Source organism: Bombina bombina, chromosome 5 (genome assembly GCF_027579735.1).
Source record: "Bombina bombina isolate aBomBom1 chromosome 5, aBomBom1.pri, whole genome shotgun sequence".
NCBI lineage: Eukaryota > Metazoa > Chordata > Amphibia > Anura > Bombinatoridae > Bombina > Bombina bombina.
In genome coordinates, this window is record NC_069503.1 from 1,027,241,248 (window position 1) to 1,027,262,239 (window position 20,992).

General features: G+C 37.5%; 1 protein-coding gene across 2 annotated transcripts in view; it reads right to left on the reverse strand.

Moving 5' to 3' along the window:
* Positions 1-2,274: 2,274 nt before the first annotated feature.
* The window catches only part of TMEM74 (transmembrane protein 74), a 137,690-nt gene continuing 118,972 nt past the window's right edge, over positions 2,275-20,992 (reverse strand). Inside the window, exon 2 of one of the 2 annotated variants that reach the window (XM_053713193.1) lies at positions 2,275-3,400. In XM_053713193.1, the coding sequence (XP_053569168.1) occupies positions 2,508-3,338 (831 nt within the window). In that variant the 5' untranslated portion in view covers positions 3,339-3,400 and the 3' untranslated portion in view covers positions 2,275-2,507. The remainder of the gene's footprint in view (positions 3,401-20,992) is intronic. The other variant, XM_053713194.1, reaches the window with a different exon arrangement.

The following is a 20,992-nucleotide window of genomic DNA, read 5'->3' on the forward strand; positions in this document are numbered from 1 at the left end:
CTCGCCACACACTTTCGACGATATATAAGATATTGATCACCCCATTCCCAGGTCAACCCTTACCATACCTAGATAGCTGGGAAAAAGACATAGGAATAACAATCCCACTACATGTGGGCAATAAGATAGTCCAATCCACTCTAAAAACCTCTATCTCCACAGCAGCATTAGAAATTAACCTGAAAATTCTCCATAGGTGTTATTATACACCCCAAAAAATCCACAAATTATATCATAGATCTAATAATAAGTGCTGGCGGTGTGGCCATTTTAATAGTGGCATGACCCACATGTGGTGGTGGTGCACGGTTATCCAAGATTTATGGAGGACTGTGATTACTGAAATAGAGGACATTTTAGAAACCCAATTTCCCCTGGACCCTTTGCTGTGGCTACTAAACAAACCTCCTAAGATAAAACATAAGCCCTTTCTTAAATTATTCTATATTATGGTTAATAGCGTGAAATTTTTAATAGCTAAAAATTGGAAAGCTAAAGACCCCCCCACAAAAGTAATGTGGATACAAAGAGTATCTGAGTCTATCCACCTCGAGGAACTATACTATATGAAACGTGACAGAATGGACATGTACTCTGACATCCTGACAACTTGGGAATCCTATATTAAAGATATATAATCTAACCTCTAACCCATACTCGAAAGTACTAGGTATAGTATCAACACGCAGAGTAACCACATAATCCCTTCACTGTCTAGTGATTCAACGAATGTAAGCAGTAGAGATCCCTTATATATCTCATAAAACTACACATGAATAATTAGATAAAGTGGTTTTACTCAGACGTGGGTTGCACCAGTCCAAAGTTAAATTGTTTTGTTGAAACTAATTAGCCAAAAAGCCTTTTTACATATTGTCAAGCTATTCATGTATAAATATATGGAGCTGCGCCTCCAAAAATTGTAAATCCCATCTTTTATTATACATAATAAAGCTAATTTAAAAAAAAAACAAAAAAAAAAACAAGGGCACTTTAATTCATCAAAATTGACATTTCACTAATTTTCTTCAAAAACTTACCTTTTAATCCTGGCAGCCGCTCCAGCACTTCCTCCGCCCGTCGCAAGCCGTCTTCGCGGGTCCAAAATGATGAATCCGGCTTCCTCCAATCACTGCGTTGCATCAGGTCAAGATTCCCCCGGGGGAAGCCATGATTGGAGGAAGCCGGATTCGTCATTTCTGACGTCACAGAGGCTTCCGACGGCCAGAAAAGAAAACTAGTGAAATGTCAATTTTGATGAATTAAAGTGCCATTGTTTTTAATAGGATTATTAAAAAAACGGACACTAATTCCTCAAAATTGACATTCACTTTAAGCTTGAGGTCATGGATTGCTGTGCTGACATTCTACTATAAAGTGTATTGATACATTTTTATAATGATTGCAAGGCATCCAGGCCCTGAGGAGCTTCAACCATGAAGCTATCTCCACTATGCTTTACAGTTGGGATGAGGTTTTGGTGTTGGTGTGTAATGCCTTTTTCCTTCCACACATAACATTGTTCATTTTTGCCAAAAAGTTTAACTTTTGTCTTAGCAGTCTGATAGTGGACACCAGAACAAAGGCTTTCACAGCTTGTAGTTTTCTGTAGTGTTTGCTGTTACCATTGAGTAATTTGTTACATCTTTCAGGATTGCCCATGAGCGGTGAGTAATCTTTGCAGGATTCCAGTACTGAATTTTGTACATTTGTAGACAATTTGCCTTACCATGGATTAATGCAGGTCATTAGCAATGTAACCTTTTCTAGCTTTGTGCATCTCTATAATGCATCTTTTAAGGTCCCGTTTGAAGTTGTTGGGAAGAAGACATGGTTCACTTTAAACCTATCTTTCTTGAGAAGAACAGATTTGTCAATAGTCAGGCTTTGTGCGCCTTTATTTAAAGGGCAGGACACCTGTGCAACCCACACTTCCAATCTCATCTGCTCAATTGGAACACCTGACTCCAAATAATCTTTATTATAGGAAACCTCATAAACATGTAACACGAAGTTGAACAGAGGTTCATTTATTTATTAAAGCCTGCACTGTGAATGATTAATGAATGTGAAAAGTGCAACCATTTTTGTGTTTTAGTTTAGTCAGATTGTGTTTGTTTATAATTGTGACTTAGATGAAGATCAGACCACATTCTGAGTAACCAATGCATAAATTCAGGTAATTCCAAAGAGTTCACAGACAGCTTTAACAGGAATTGCCTATCAAGCAATGATTAGTCAACGAGCATTAGTAGAAAGTACAATACAGCTGTATTAGCTTGAATTTAAATATAAAAAAGTTTTACTCATATTTACACATATTTACATAATAGAACGTTTTTGAGTACAGTTCCCCATTAATAGCCTTCCAAACAGAAATCTGAACTTTGACACATGCAATGTGCACACCACATGGGTAGCAAGGGTTATGTACATTTTTTAAAGCATTATTATTTCTGGGTTAGTAAAAAAAAAACCTCAACAGATATAGAACTGATTATTTCCCTTTAAGCTATTATGTCAATTGTTTCTTCCTGCACTAATGTGTTTTCATTTCCACCAGACTTCGAATGGTTAAAATTAATAGATCCATACAATTTTGCAGAGTCTTTAGCTGCTAATGCTTTCCTTCTGTATAATTCCCCTTTCCATAATGACACCATTAATAACACTGATAACACTACACCACCAAGTGTTAAAAGGCAGAGCCCTGCGATTACACATCTATCCAAATGTGCTCCAATTCTAGCATTTTCTTTTTCAATCTTTTCCATTTCTCTGGCTGATGTCAGGTTTGGATCTGATTTTACGTCCTTAGGGACAAGGTATGAAATGATTACAAGTAAAATCCCAGTAATTAGGAAAGTAACTGCACTGATGAAGCCATAATCAACCGACTTTCCTGAGGCTTCTGACACAGCTTCATCATCTGACATTATGGAGGCTTCATGTATCCCTTCTGGATGAATTTCTGTCTCAGAGTTGTGGTATAGATTCTCATTGTAGTTGTTATTGGAAAGTGGATGGGTCACAAGTTCTATATTGACATTCTCATCAACATATGTAAATGAGGTTTCCAGTTCTTCAACACAACATGTGTTTTTTCTTCCTTTGGAGTAATCATCTTGAAAGGATTTGAGATGCTCTGGTCCTTCAAAAGAGGGTCCTAATGGTATTGATTCATACTGATCTGGTGAAACTGCAGAAGCCAAAAATTGATTGTCATAACATTGAGCACTGGAATTTTTGTCATCGTTCTTCCAAGTGTTATAACTCCAGTCCACATTGTTACATTCATCAAGTGTCTGTGTCTTTGCTGAGATGTGTAATAGCTCCATGCGAGCAGTAAGTTTATTCTACATGTCAGTGATGGGGCTGGTACAATCTATTCACAGCTGTGCTGAAAAAGATGGAATACTTAATGTTAAGTTTGGCAAAAATATAGAGATAAACAAACTATGCAAAAAGGGCCAAATAATGTAACAGACATAGAAACACAACTATAGCTAAAAAATAAATAATGATAACAATAGCTATAATTTAATTCATAATTGGAATACAATGCAGCATATAGAAATTCTCACTATTTTTTTACAATTTAACAAGGGTCACGGGAAAGATCAATACCCAAGTAGTTTACAGTAAGTCAATTATTTGAATTAGGGCTCCAAAATACAGAATTCTCACACAATTGTGCAATGTTGTCATAGTCAATCATTGTTATCTAAAGTAAATCAGTACAATGTGCTTGATCTCATCTTCACCATGGCTTGATAACCATGCGTGGCCGACAAATTAGGCAACTGGAAAATTGTCTTGTGCCCTTCTTTTTGTAAGGCAGGATGTGATACGTTGACCAGTGCATCCCAGGCAATGCTGTTCATCTCTTCTATCTGGTTGCTACATCTCACATAGCACCTAGTGTTAGTATTTCCTCATTCATCTACTTGGAAATTATGTTGGTAATGCTAATCAGCAATCATTAAACCGGCTTATTTGCTGGGATAGCCTGAGACACTGAGAAGCATATAGGGCTACACTGAGAAGCATATAGGGCTTATAAATTCTACCTGACATTGGGTATGGATCATGTTATGGTTTATGCTGTATGTCACACCTGTGAGAGGGAAGTAGCGTATGAATAGAACTCTGTGGTGCAATTAGTGAGTGGTGCTCAGTGTGAGGCAGCTGGATGAGGGTTGGCTTCTAGAGGAAAACTCTGTGCTGCAGATGAGTGTGTTTTAGTGTGCTTGAAAGGGAATATGGCTGGTAATGTAAGAGTAACCATATGACATTCATGGGTAACTTTGTATAAGGAGATAAAATAATGTAATGATTCTTGTAGCATAAGTTCAAAGTTGCTTGTATGCCCTGTTAAAGGGATATGACACCCACATTTTCTCTTTTATGATTCATGATTGTAATTTTAAGCAACATTCTAATTTATTCCTATTATCATTTTTTCCCGTTCTCTTGGTATCTTTATTTGAAAACGCAAGAATGTAAGCTTAGGAGCCAGCCCATTTTTTGTTCAGCACCTGGGTAGCAATTGTTGATTGGTGGCTACATTTAGACATCAATCAGCAAGCACTACCCAGGTGCTGAACCAAATATGGTCCGGCTCCTTCTTGCTTTTTCAAATAAAGATACAAAAAGAAAAATTAATAATAGAAGTAAATTAGAAAGTTGCTTAAAATTGCATGCTCTATCTGAATTATATAATTTTAACTGGAAAGGGCTCCAATGCGATTATATATATGTGTACATATGTATTAATGTGTGTATATATATGTCTGTAAATACATATGTACACACATATAAATACATATGTACACATATATAAACATATAATACAAAAGAGTTTATATTCTGCGGCTTTCTTCTGTGGTAAAATAAATGTTATGGGGTAATATCTCCCCTATACCTAGGGACTTACTTCAAGCAACCTCAATCCGTATGAAGTAAGTAATCACCATATATAGATTTCTCTCCAGGATCAGTATTGATTGTCATCCGTTGTCTGATTCACTGGTGTAAGTAGAAAAATGTATCCAATGTGCTGTAGACCAAGGTTGAATGCAGAATCCTCGCCACAGAGTATGATGTCTCAAGATATGTATGCGAGAAAGGGAACAGACAAAAGGGCCAGAAAATAGTGAAGTACGCCTTTATTAAGGACAAACATAAACATAAGCCACAGATGTCAGCCCACTCACACAATATGACCTCAATCGTTATGAGGTAAGTACAAGCCAAATAAAATCATCAAAATAGCGGTAATCGAATACTGCAACAGCCTCAGAGATATTGATCACTCAAACTGTACCCGTACTGTGTCCCTGATGCGTTTCAAAGTCGCCTTCTTCCTCAGAGGGGTAGAAGTACAGAATAACTTACATAAAGCAGCGATGAGCGATTTAAAACCAGTGGTGTGTGACCACAAACGTAATTCTCGTTCTCTGATTGGTCACACTATCTCGCGGTTCATTGGATCAGCCTTCCGTTACGTGATTGGTCTAAAAACGGTCACGTGAGTTAATCACGTGACCCCTTGATCCGTGCTTGTCAGATTTTTAAGGTGGACCAATATCGCAACGGGAGGATTATAGCACAATTGGATAATCAAAGGGTATAAAAATATAAAAGTTGATCTCGAATTCCAACAATAAAGAAGTAGAGATAAATACACTTGTGAACTGTAGAACTGACTTTGTCGTATATCTACTCCAATGTGGGTGTGGCCTACAATACGTAGGGCGCACGACACGCCCCTATAAAAAACGCCTACTAGAGCATATTACAAATATAAAAAATGGGGAAAAAATCACACAATTTATCTGCACATTACATGTCTTTTCATAATAAAGATCCATATCGTCTTAGAGGTGCAATTATTGAATTCATTAATTTTGTTCCAAATGAAGATAGGGAACTGACTTTAAGGAAACGAGAAACATATTGGATCCATACCCTAGATACCAAGATACCAAAAGGTCTTAATAAAGACATTGATTTGGCTGCTTTCTTAGTATAAGGTGTATTATGTCTGATCCCACCTCAAATGAAAACATATATTGTATTATAGAGAAACTTAATTTTCGTTTTAATTACCTTTTATAATAGCTATTTTATGTTTTTATTGGATGTATTACTTATGTCTACTTAGTATTTATAAATTTTTACTTATGTTTTTATATATGAACAGATAATATGTAATTTTTAAGAAATACATGTATTGATTAGAGGATTTTATCTACTGGAACCGTTTAGTGTTTTATCAATTTTATAATTACATTTAAGATCGTTTTATTGTATCTTATTGTATGTTACTTATTGCTACACATGAAATACCCCTATTTAATATCAGTATTTATATTTAAATCTACATTTATTTATGTCTACGCTTATTGCACTAAGTGGTATAGAGTGGTCACTTTGTTTTTATATAATTTTATATTTTTATACCCTTTGATTATCCAATTGTGCTATAATCCTCCCGTTGCGATATTGGTCCACCTTAAAAATCTGACAAGCACGGATCAAGGGGTCACGTGACCGTTTTTAGACCAATCACGCAACGGAAGGCTGATCCAATGAACCGCGAGGTAGTGTGACCAATCAGAGAACGAGAATTACGTTCGTGGTCACACACCGCTGGTTTTATATAGCTCATCGCTGCTTTATGTAAGTTATTCCGTACTTCTAACCCTCTGAGGAAGAAGGCGACTTTGAAACGCGTCAGGGACACAGTACGGGTACAGTTTGAGTGATCAATATCTCTGAGGCTGTTGCAGTATTCGATTACCGCTATTTTGATGATTTTATTTGGCTTGTACTTACCTCATAACGATTGAGGTCATATTGTGTGAGTGGGCTGACATCTGTGGCTTATGTTTATGTTTGTCCTTAATAAAGGCGTACTTCACTATTTTCTGGCCCTTTTGTCTGTTCCCTTTCTCGCATACATATCTTGAGACATCATACTTTGTGGCGAGGATTCTGCATTAAACCTTGGTCTACAGCACATTGGATACATTTTTCTACTTACACCAGGGAATCAGCCAACGGATGACAATCAACACTGATCCTGGAGAGAAATCTATATATGGTGATTACTTACCTCATACGGATTGAGGTTGCTTGAAGTAAGTCTCTAGGTATAGGGGAGATATTACCCAAAACATTTATTTTACCACAGAAGACAGGCGCAGAATATAAACTCTTTTGTATTATATATTTATATATGTGTATATATGTATTTATATGTGTGTACATATGTATTTATATGTGTGTACATATGTATTACAGAAGAAGAAGGATGGAGTCCCAGGTTATAATAAAACAAATTCTTTTATTCGATTCTTTTAAAAGTTGAAGTGAGACACAGCTCACACAGACACAACATCAGCCAAAAAGTAAGTGGAGAGATGAGCGTAGCACCAGTGGCTTACATGTTTCGGCGAAATGCCGTAATCATAGCCTAAGGTGCTATACCTGTGCAGTGTTTAAAAAGGAGGTGTGAAGTGATTCAATTGGCTAAAAACACTTTCAAAGAAAAAACAACAAACGCCCATTTCAACACATTTAGCATGAACATAAAAGTTAACCCTATACATGTCAGTATATATTTTATAGCAAGGGGGTAGGTAAAAGAAAGCAAACATATATGATGTATAAGTAAAGAGAAGACGGAAAAGAAGAGAAGAAAGAAACTGGAAAATCAGCAAATGGATAGAGGGAACAGAGAAGCAGCAATATGGGACACTTAAAGTGTTCACATGGAAAAAAGTATATAGTCACAATATATGTAAGATAGTATGCAAGATACTTAATGTTATTAAATAATGTTATTAAATGATTGCCAAATAGACAATGCGTGAACATAGGCGAAAATATCGATATAATGATTTAAACACGCAATGTCGCTATGCAAAAGAAAAGAAGAGAAAAAGAGAAGAATAGAGAATAGAAAGGGGGTGGGGAGGGGGAAAATTAAAAAGGAGAGAAAGAAAGAAAAGAGAATAAAGAGACTAAGAAGAAGAGAGAGGGAAAAATAGAGGGGACTAATGAATACACATATAGCACATATATAAAAGTATATGTGTACGATATCGCATACACCCTATACAAATTAGGGTGCTGTAATTAGTCTGATAAAGACAAAAAGAAAAAGAAAAATGTTGTGTACACAAACTGTAATACTATATTTTTGTATATATATAATATATTAGATTAAAGATTATGTCGGAAGAATATAAAGGAACCACAGCAGATTCTAAGTATAGATGAATTGCAGCTATGAATCACACTATATGAGACATATGGTACATGCGATATGGGCACTATAAACAAGAATCAAATGGACAGCAATATATTGAAGAATAGAAAGTACATTGAGTATGCATGTATTAACAATTAGTCCCAAATGAAAATAGTCAGGGTTAAGGACTACGGACATATGTACTTGAATGTGAATAGGACAGTAGAGGAAGATTGATTTGTCAAAATATATATTATGAATTGACCTATACATTGACATATAGACATCTACTCCCAAAAGTTGATCAAATCAAATTTGGAGTTAAGCCCTTGAGGAAGTCTGGTTTTTAATTGGAAAATCCAAAAGGTTTCACGTTTAGCTAGAACTTTGTCTATATCTCCCCCTCTCATAGGGACTTTGGCTTTTTCAATGGCTGCCCATCTAAACGAATTAAGGCAGTAGTTATGTTTGGTGGCAAAATGTTGCACTAAAGGAGTTGTAGCCGTACCCCTAGTCAGGGAGGAGATATGTTCTCTTATTCTAGAGTTAACGTCCCTAGACGTGAGACCAACATATTGAATATTGCAAAGGATGCAAGTGACAAGATATATGACATTGGTGCTGGTACAGTTTAGACAGGATTTTATAGGATAGATGGTCCCAGTTACAGTGGATCTAAATTCTGTCGTAATTTGAGCATAGTCACATGGCTTGCACTTTTTATGACCACATCTATACATGCCCTGATGTCTCAACCAAGAGCTACTAGGTTGTGTTGTAGATCTAAGTTGTGTAGGTGATAGAATTGAAGCCAAAGTGGCACATTTTTTGTAAGAGCATCTAATGCCATTTTTCACTACATCTGTGAGCTTGTCGTCTGCAATTAGAAGAGGAAAATGTCTTTTGATAATGTTGCAGACCTCGGTGTATTGAGCACTGTACTCTGTGACGAAGTGAATACCCTGAAAATTGCTTGTTGTATTCTTGTATTTATCAAGTAGCATTGACTCTCTGGGGATGAGGTTAACTTGTTGTCTTGCCTGTTTTATTTGTCTTTTAGGATATTTTCGCAATTTTAGTCTGTTTTCCAATAGGTTAGCTTCATGTTCAAAATCTTCCTCCCTACTACAATTTCTTTTAATGCGCATAAATTGGCCTTTGGCCACAGCAAAAGCAGTATTTGTGGGATGACAAGATGTAGCATGTAAAAGTGTATTGCCTGATATTGGTTTACGAAAGACCTTGGTGGAAATGGTGCCATTACAGTTACCAGTAAGTGTGAGATCAAGATAATCTATATTGACTGGATCAGAGGTGAAGGTAAAACTGAGATTCAACTCGTTCTGATTCAGCCAAGAAATGAATTTGGGCACATCTTCTGAAGGACCTGACCAAATACATAGCAGGTCATCTATATATCTTTTATAAAAATATATAGAGGACCTGTAGGGATTGATGTCTCCATAGATGTAGTAAATCTCCCAAAAGCCTAAGTAGAGATTAGCATATGAGGGGGCAAATTTTGCCCCCATAGCTGTACCCCTTTTCTGAAGATAGAAATTGGACTCAAAACAAAAGAAATTGTGAGTGAGTAAAAATTCCAATACACGAATTATGAAGTTTTGAAAGTCCTCAGTATACTCTGTATAATTGGCTAAAAAGAATTTTATAGCCATGATACCTTCTGTGTGGGGTATGGAAGAATACAGGGAGACTGCATCTATTGTCACCCATACAAAGTTGTCATTCCACTTGTGTTTAGCCAATAAGTTGATAATATGTTTTGTGTCCTTGGTAAAGGATGGTAAGGTGTTCACCAAAGGCTGTAGAATACTATCAAGCCAGGATGAAAGTCTTTCTAGTAGGGAATCAACTCCACTAACAATGGGGCGACCCTTGACATTAATAAGGGATTTGTGGACTTTTGGAAAAAGGTGGAACATGGGTATCTTAGGATGTTGAACATATAAGAATGAAGCAGTTTGCTCATTAAGAAACCCATGTTCAACACCGTCATCCAAAATTCCAAGAAGATCCTTTTTGAATCTAGCTGTTGGATTTGTCGTAAGGGGAGTGTACTCTTGTGGATTATTCAATTGGCGATAGGCTTCTGCCACATAGTCCGATCTATTTAGAACAACAATGCTGCCACCTTTATCAGCCGGGCGTATGACAATATTAGTGTTATTTTGTAGTGTACTCATAGCCTTTTTTAGTCTGATAGGCAAATTGTGGGTGTAACCTGTAGAATTATCATTGAGAATCTGTAGATCTCGTTCCACCCGAGAGTGAAAAGTCTCAATAATTTGTCCTCTGGACTGGATGGGATAGAATTTAGACTTATCCTTAAAGGTGGCAGCATTGTTGATGGTGCCCTGACTAGAAGAAGATTCAGAGTATAGGTGTTCTAAATTAAGAACATCACAGGCCTCAGTAAAGGACTCCGTAATGTGTGAATTGAAAACTGTGTTGTCATTGTAAGAAATGCATTCAGAGGTGTTGGATGTAAAATGCTTTTTTAAAGTTATATTTCTGATGAGACGATTAACATCTATCATTGTCTGAAATAGGTCAAACTTTGTTGTAGGGGCAAAACCTAATCCTAGGCCAAGCAATTCTAGCTGATCTTTGTTAAGCTGAAGGGACGATAGATTTATAACTGAATCTACTTGTATTTCGTTTGAGTGCGATTGCCTCTCACTGGGTACCTGTCTTGGTTTTGTAGATTGGAGTGTCGTGAAACCCCTATCCCCTGTGGCATCTGTCCTAAGGGAAAAACCTGTTCCAAGGTTGATTGATCACACACATTATCATTAGTACTCATATGTGTGTAAGGAGTATATGAATGAATGCCTGTATTTGTATTGGTCGCAACATATTTAGTGTTAGATGCACCCACTTGTTTCTTGTCTATAGGGTTTGTGCCCTGTATGGTACCATTAATAAGAGAAGTATGTGGAGGAGCTGTTTTTAGTATAGTACTTGGCTGTTGATTGGTTATAGTATTAGTTCGTGTTAATATATCTACCTCTTCCTCACTAGCAGAGAGATTTTCATCAGACGATTTGTCTGATCTATCTGTATCGCTGTCTGTAAAAGTTACAGATTTGTGGTGTCTATTGCGATTTCTGCGTTTATTTTTCTGTTTATTGGATTTAGGTGTATTGCGTCTATATTCCCTACGTTGTTTCTTATTCCAGAGGTAAACCGAATCTTTAGAGTAGTCAGTTTTGTCCCTAATAAATTTAACATGTTTGTTTTCCATTATCACTTGTTTACCCTTAGCTAAAGATGTTTGTAAAATAGCATCAAATCTAGAGAAGTCAGGGTCTGTACTGCGTTTGTTAAGTTCAAGTTGTAATGTATCTATCTCACTTTTGATGTCATTAAGATGTTGTGTTCTAATTTGTATTAATAATTGCATAAGCTGTAATGAACAATCTGTTAGTACATTATTCCATGCATTCACAAAATCTTTATCATTTATATCAACTTCAAAAGTAGGAAACTTCAAAATGCGCAGACCCCTTGGGATCATTTTGGCTTTTATATAGGATTGGAATGTCCAAATGTCCCATTGTGCTTTGATTTCCTTAAATAGGAGATTTTCCAGGGATTCAAACAATGTAGATAAGGATAAAGTCCCTTGATCATCAGAAAATATAGTGTGATTCATAGCTGCAATTCATCTATATCTATACTTAGAATCTGCTGTGGTTCCTTTATATTCTTCCGACATAATCTTTAATCTAATATATTATATATATACAAAAATATAGTATTACAGTTTGTGTACACAACATTTTTCTTTTTCTTTTTGTCTTTATCAGACTAATTACAGCACCCTAATTTGTATAGGGTGTATGCGATATCGTACACATATACTTTTATATATGTGCTATATGTGTATTCATTAGTCCCCTCTATTTTTCCCTCTCTCTTCTTCTTAGTCTCTTTATTCTCTTTTCTTTCTTTCTCTCCTTTTTAATTTTCCCCCTCCCCACCCCCTTTCTATTCTCTATTCTTCTCTTTTTCTCTTCTTTTCTTTTGCATAGCGACATTGCGTGTTTAAATCATTATATCGATATTTTCGCCTATGTTCACGCATTGTCTATTTGGCAATCATTTAATAACATTATTTAATAACATTAAGTATCTTGCATACTATCTTACATATATTGTGACTATATACTTTTTTCCATGTGAACACTTTAAGTGTCCCATATTGCTGCTTCTCTGTTCCCTCTATCCATTTGCTGATTTTCCAGTTTCTTTCTTCTCTTCTTTTCCGTCTTCTCTTTACTTATACATCATATATGTTTGCTTTCTTTTACCTACCCCCTTGCTATAAAATATATACTGACATGTATAGGGTTAACTTTTATGTTCATGCTAAATGTGTTGAAATGGGCGTTTGTTGTTTTTTCTTTGAAAGTGTTTTTAGCCAATTGAATCACTTCACACCTCCTTTTTAAACACTGCACAGGTATAGCACCTTAGGCTATGATTACGGCATTTCGCCGAAACATGTAAGCCACTGGTGCTACGCTCATCTCTCCACTTACTTTTTGGCTGATGTTGTGTCTGTGTGAGCTGTGTCTCACTTCAACTTTTAAAAGAATCGAATAAAAGAATTTGTTTTATTATAACCTGGGACTCCATCCTTCTTCTTCTGTGATGATTTGACCAGCTTTCGAGTCCAGGTTAACACTCCTCATAACCGCTGGGCCGGGTGAATATACAGTTTGCCTACATACACACCCCCTCCTGACGTCACGCGGTGACGTTCATTGAGCTGCAGACCGGGTTTGCATAGAGGCGGAAGCAAGAGAAGTCGGCAGACACGCTGCCATCGGATATCGTTCCGTATATATACAGGATTTCTCCCTTCAGTGCACAAGGTACACCTCTCATATTGGCTCACTTGTACTGTGTTTTTTTGGGGGGGTGTTCATCGACCTAAGTCCCGGTGCCTGGCTTGGCAATCTCTGTCTACACATGGTCAAAGTACAACTACTTTTCCTTGCCTTTGTACATATGTATTTACAGACATATATACATATGTACACATATATATAAGAACATTGGAGCCCTTTCCAGTTAAAAGGATATAATTCAGATAGAGCATGCAATTTTAAGTAAGTCCCTAGGAATAGGGGAGATATTACCCCATAACATTTATTTTACCACAGAAGAAAGGCGCAGAATATAAACTCTTTTGTATTATACATCTTTTATTGTGGAGACATATTGGGAGTCTTCACATACCTTTACTTCAGCTGCCTTACTTTATATCTAATTGATTTGTGGACTGCTGCTATTATGCACATTTGTATTTAATTTATGTTTCATATTATTTACCTCCACAGGTAATTACTTTATAACATTTGTAGCTTTTAAATTAAATTTTAATTTTTGTATTCTCATTTGGTATACACCACTGAGTTTAGTCAGGACAGTGCGGATATCATATCTTTTTTATATATAAACATATAAATATATATATACAGTGGGGCAAAAAAGTATTTAGTCAGCCACCAATTGTGCAAGTTCTCCCACTTAAGAAGATGAGAGAGGCCTGTAATTTTCATCATAGGTATACCTCAACTATGAGAGAGAAAATGTGGAAACAAATCCAGACAATCACATTGTCTGATTTGGAAAGAATTTATTTGCATATTATGGTGGGAAATAAGTATTTGGTCACCTACAAACAAGCAAGATTTCTGGCTCTCACAGACCTGTATCTTCTACTTTAAGAGGCTCCTCTCTCCTCCACTAATTACCTGTATTAATGGCACCTGTTTGAACTTGTTATCAGTATAAAAGGCACCTGTCCACAACATCAAACAGTCACACTCCAAAGTCCACTATGGTGAAGACCAAAGAGCTGTTGAAGGACACCAGAAACAAAATTGTAGACCTGCACCAGGTTGGGAAGACTGAATCTGCAATAGGCAAGCAGCTTGGTGTGAAGAAATCAACTGTGGGAGCAATAATTAGAAAATGGAAGACATACAAGACCACTGATAATCTCCCTCGATCTGGGGCTCCACGCAAGATCTCACCCCGTGGGGTCAAAATGATCACAAGAATGGTGAGCAAACATCCCAGAACCACACTGGGGGACCTAGTGAATGACCTGCAGAGAGCTGAGACCAATGTAACAAAGGCTACCATCAGTAAGACACTACGCCGCCAGGAACTCAGATCCTGCAGTGCCAGATGTGTCCCCCTGATTAAGCCAGTACATGTCCGGGCCCATCTGAAGTATGCTAGAGAGCATTTGGATGATCCAGAAGCGGATTGGGAGAATGTCATATGGTCAGATGAAACCAAAGTAGAAACACAACTCGTCGTGTTTGGAGGAGAGAGAATGCTGAGTGGCAACCAAAAAACACCATACCTACTGTGAAGCATGGGGGTGGCAACATCATGCTTTGGGGCTGTTTCTCTGCAAAGGGAATAGGACGACTGATCTGTGTACATGAAAGAATGAATGGGGCCATGTATCGTGAGATTTTGAGTGCAAACCTCCTTCCATCAGCAAGGGCATTGAAGATGAAACGTGGCTGGGTATTTCAGCATGACAATGATTCCAAACACACCATTCGGGCAACGAAGGAGTGGCTTCTTAAGAAGCATTTCAAGGTCCTGGAGTGGCCTAGCCAGTCTCCAGATCTCAACCCCATAGAAAACCTTTGGAGGGAGTTGAAAGTCAGTGTTGCCCAGCGACAGCCCCAAAACATCACTGCTCTAGAGGAGATCTGCATGCAGGAATGGGCCAGCATACCAGCAACAGTGTGTGACAACCTTGTGAAGACTTACAGAAAACGGTTTGACCTCTGTCATTGCCAACAAAGGATATATAACAAAGTATTGAGATGAACTTATGATATTGACCAAATACTTATTTTCCACCATAATATGCAAATAAATTCTTTCCAAATCAGACAATGTGATTGTCTGGATTTGTTTCCACATTTTGTCTCTCATGGTTGAGGTATACCTATGATGAAAATGACAGGCCTCTCTCATCTTCTTAAGTGGGAGAACTTGCACAATTGGTGCAAACAAGTGCTTAGTTGTTGAGTATTGTTTGCTAAAACCAGTGCTCTGTTTCTTATAAGCTACATTCTTATCAAGAGAAGATTTACTTTTACTACTATAACATTTGGATTACAAATACCAGCTGCAGTTTGGTCTCATAAAGGGACTAATAACAACTAGTCTCATTCATCCTGAAGTTTACTATTCCAAGAAGTATTAATTTATTTCAACTCTTCCTCTCTACAGGAATTGCTACTTAATTTCCAACAGAAGGATTCTACCTACTACCACTACGGTATTTGTATCAAATCTAATTTACCTTGGAAGCCTAAAGTAACGGCTAATTTCAAATGTCATGTTTTCTCTTGAACTTTTCTAAATTGACTTTGTCTCTCAGATATTACTATCATTTGCAACGTATGTTTCATGTTAATGATATAAATTTTTTTTGATTCATTCTCATACCGGACAGTAACGGACTTTACGTGACGTCACACAGCTACACTCATCTCAGCGTGCTATACAGCTCCTTGCAACTCAGCGTGTCTCACAGCTCTTATTACACTCACTGGTCTGTGTTCAGATATCCACGCTGCAAGCATTATTCAGTGTGCTGTGTCTCGCAGCAGGACATGCCCCTGTCAGCACCTGCAGTCTGTGTGTCTCATATCTCTCACGCTTCAGTGCTTATTACAATGAACACTATACCAATAATATATAACCATATAAGGTCTTACTGCCTTTCCTTATAAAAATCACTCTGAGTAAAACAGTCTATGCTGATGTAATAGCCTGTACTTCAGTTGTGAAACAAATATAATTTATTTAGACTCTGCAGTTGTGATTCAAATAACCAAGGAACCTGATATAACAACTAAGCCCTATATAATGGATCCAGCAGAGCTTCCTCAAATTGTTTATAATTTAACACAAAGAGTTGACCAACTTAGCCAAGCCTTTAGAGAGTTACAATTAGAAAATGAAACTTTAAGAAAAGTAATAAAAGACACTGTCTCTACTAAACAGAGCCTTCCTGACAATCTGTCAGAACCATTTATTGCACCTCCAGATTTTTTCAATGGAGATAGGAATTTATACCGTCTATTTAAAAATGCTTGTCTGCTTAATTTCACCCTTAAACCTAGAACATACCCAAATGATAGGGTTAAAGTCCTTACAATGATAAGCTATTTAAGAGGTGAACCTCGCATTTGGGCAGACACTCTATTTGAGACAAATAATCCAGTTCTCTCATCTTTTTCATCTTTTCTGGATATCATGGATGAGTTATACTATGATTCTAACCTACAGTATACTGCTGAGAAAAAGATGAGGAACCTAAAACAAGGTATCAAACCTGTTGAATGTTACATAACAGAATTCAAGCAATATTCTATTGACTCTCAATGGAACGCAATTGCCTTAAAAAACCAGTTCAGGCTTGGACTCTCTGATGCAGTAAAAGATGAATTAGCCCGAACTGAGTTGCCTGAAACATTGGAAGGCCTTATGAAGCTCAGCAGGCAAATTGATAGGAGATTACGTGAAATTGTTTACAAGAAGGATAAGGTTCTAAACCATCCCACTTCTAACAGTTCTCATACTGGTTCAACTGGTGCTGAAGCAATGGATATAAGTTTTATTAGAGGACCTCTAACTCCTGAAGAATGCATCAGAAGGAAGACTAGAGGCCTCTGCATGTATTGCGCATCCTCATCTCATACTTTAAAGGATTGCCCCTCTTTGCCACAGAACAAGAAGAGTAAGTACCATACCAATCTTTCTCTCCAGTTAAAGCATAACAACCCTCTTTATTGTTCTTTACTTCTTTCTCTACAGTGGGCAAATAAGCAAGTGACCATTCCAGCCATCTTGGATACAGGAGCACAAGGAAACTACGTTGACAGTTCTCTGGTTTCAAAAAATAAAATACCATTGATAAAAAAGTTGTCTCCTATTTTCCTTCGTGTGGTTGATGGCTCTGAGATATCATCAGGGCCCATTACACATCACACCATCCCACTCTCTGTCACCACATTAAAAACACATCATGAACATCTCACCTTTGATGTAATCACTTCTCCATTATACCCAATAGTACTTGGGCTAGCTTGGTTACAGCTACACGAACCTGATATTAATTGGAAATCCTTAAATGTTCAATTAAATTCTGATTTCTGCCAACAGACTTGTCATAGAATCTTTTTTCACAGTTTATCCTCCACATCAAAAACTCTGATACCAGAAATGTACAAGCAGTTCTCTGAAGTCTTCAGTAAGAAGGAAGCAGACACCCTTCCCCCACACAGAATCTATGACTGCCCTATTGAATTGAAACCTGGAACCACACCACCTATCGGACATTTATACCCACTCTGTCAACCAGAACTGGATCATCTAAAGACTTACCTAGATGAAAATCTAAAGAAAGGGTTTATCCGTCCTTCGGTTTCTCCTGAAGGTGCAGGAATGTTTTTTGTGCGGAACAAAGACCAATCTCTTCGGCCTATCATTGACTTCAGACAATTGAACAAAATCACCATAAAAAAACGATACCCTCTCCCCCTCATTCCTGAACTCATAGAAAGACTCAGGCATGCTCAGATTTTTACTAAATTAGATTTGAGAGGGGCGTACAATTTAGTGCGTATCCGAGAGGGGGATGAGTGGCTTACCGCTTTTAGAACTAGGTATGGGTTGTTTGAATATCTAGTTATGCCCTTTGGCTTAACCAACGCACCCGCAACTTACCAGTTCTTTATTAATGACATTTTCCATGATCTCCTTGACACATGTTGTTGTCTACCTAGATGACATTCTAATCTATTCCACAAATCTAGAAGAACATATCAAACACGTTAGTTGGGTTTTAGCAAGACTCCAAGTCCATCGGCTCTACGCCAAATTGGAAAAATGTATTTTTCACACCAACAAAATAGAGTTCCTGGGTTACTCCATCAGCCCAAATGGGATTCAAATGCAAGATAACAAAGTGGAAGCAGTAAAATCCTAGCCCACACCTTCAACACGGAAAGTACTACAAAAGTTTCTTGGCTTCAGTAACTATTACAGAAAGTTCATTCGCAATTTCTCAAAAATTGCGAACCCTCTGACTAAATGAACTAGTGCTAACTGCACTTTCCAGTGGACTAAAGAACAGGATGATGCTTTCAACTTCCTGAATAATTCCTTTTCATCTGCTCCCATTCTGAAATATCCTGATCCAAACCTTCAATATACCCTAGAGGTGGATTCTTCAGATTATGCTCTTGGCGCTGTCCTCTCCCAAAGACAGTCTCCTAAAGAACCACTACACCCAGTTGGGTTCTATTAAAAAATTATGACTTCAGCAGAGATCAACTATTCCATTGGGGACAAGGAACTTCTAGCCATTAAAAGAGCCTTTGAATTCTGGAGACATCTTCTTGAAGGTACCTCACTACCTATAGTGATTTACACTGATCACCGGAATTTGGAATATCTACAAAATAACAAAACTTTATCTGGACGTCAAGTGAGATGGAGTCTCTACTTTAGTCATTTCAATTTTCAAATCATGTACAGGCCGGGATCAAAAAATGGGAAGGCAGATGCACTCTCTCGACGAGATTCAAGACCTGTACAAGAAGACTCTCCTACTAGCATTCTTCCCCCTACTCGTTTCCTTGCTATCTTATCTCAACAAGATAAGGAATACCAATCTGATCTATCTTCAGAAGACCAAACCCTACTAGATAGCCTAAGCCTCCAGAATGGTTTTTACTTTCATGGTTCTAAACTATATATTCCAGAATGTTTCAGACAGAAAATAATCAAAGAACATCATGACCCCCCACTAATTGGGCATCCAGGTATCAAACGTACTCATGAGCTCATCGCCAGAAGTTACTGGTGGCCATCGATGAAAACCAGTATAAAGGAATATATACAACATTGTACAACCTGTACAGTATCGAAACCAGAAAGGAGACCTCCCTATGGCTATTTGATTCCTCTGGAAGTACCAGAATCTCCTTGGTCTCATTTGGGAATGGATTTTATAGTTGATTTACCACCTAGTTCCGGACAAACTACCATTTTAGTTGTTACAGATCATTTTACTAAAATGGCACATTTTATTCCTTATCACAAGTTACCCACTTCCATTGAAACAGCATACTTATTCCTAAACCACATTGTACGATACCACAGGTTACCCTCCATTTTAACTACTGATAGAGGAACCCAATTCACTTCACGCTTCTGGAAAGCACTCACTAAAGCACTCCAAATCGATCAAAGGTTAAGCACAGCCTTCCACCCTCAGACTAATGGCCAAACTGAGAGACTCAATCAGTGGCTTGAGCAATATCTACGTTGCTATTGCTCATATCATCAAAATAAATGGACTTCTTTTCTCTCTATGGCTGAATTTGCTTATAATAATACCATTAACAGCACTACAAATTACTCTCCCTTTTTCGCCAATTATGGTTTTAACCCAAGATTCACTATCCAAACGACCTCTACACATGATTCACCATCTGTTGATGTGTTGAAACAAAACATAGCTGAAAATTTCCTACACTTACGTGATAACATCAAACAAGTTCAGGCTTCTCAGAAGAAATTTTATGATTTACGACGTAGAGCTTCTCCAAAATATTCCATAGGGAACTATGTTTGGTTATCTTCCAAAAACATTAAAATGCACTTACCAAGTAAAAAATTGGCTGGGTTGTTCCTTGGCCCATTCAAAATTCTACACATCATCAATGAAAATGCCGTCCGGCTTGACCTACCTGATTCTTTACCCATCCACCCAACTTTCCATGTATCATTATTGAAACCCTACTTAGGAGATAAGCCTGATGCACCTCTTTTACCCCCTTCTCCTATTCAATTGGGCACTGATGTCTATGAAGTTTATGATCTCTTGGACTCAAGACATTATAATGGAGAATTACAGTATCTGGTCCGATGGAAAGGGTTCGCCCCAGAGGATGACACTTGGGAACCTCATGCACACATTAATGCTCCGAAGCTTATTGCTCGTTTCCATAGACGCTATCCAAGTAGACCTAAATTTCAACCCGGGGTCGGCTTGCTTGAGGGGGGGGGATCTGTAAGGATTCCATTTCTGCTTTTACCTTTTGCCTCAACTCACCTTCCTCACCTGTACTTAAGGCATCACCCCGCCCCAAACAAGTGCTTAGTTGTTGAGTATTGTTTGCTAAAACCACTGCTCTGTTTCTTATAAGCTACATTCTTATCAAGAGAAGATTTACTTTTACTACTATAACATTTGGATTACAAATACCAGCTGCAGTTTGGTCTCATAAAGGGACTAATAACAACTAGTCTCATTTATCCTGAAGTTTACTATTCCAAGAAGTATTAATTTATTTCAACTCTTCATCTCTACAGGAATTGCTACTTAATTTCCAACAGAAGGATTCTACCTACTACCGCTACGGTATTTGTATCAAATCTAATTTACCTTGGAAGCCTAAAGTAACGGCTAATTTCAAATGTCATGTTTTCTCTTGAACTTTTCTAAATTGACTTTGTCTCTCAGATATTACTATCATTTGCAACATATGTTTCATGTTAATGATATAAACTTTCTTTGATTCATTCTCATACCGGACAGTAACGGACTTTACGTGACGTCACACAGCTACACTCATCTCAGCGTGCTAT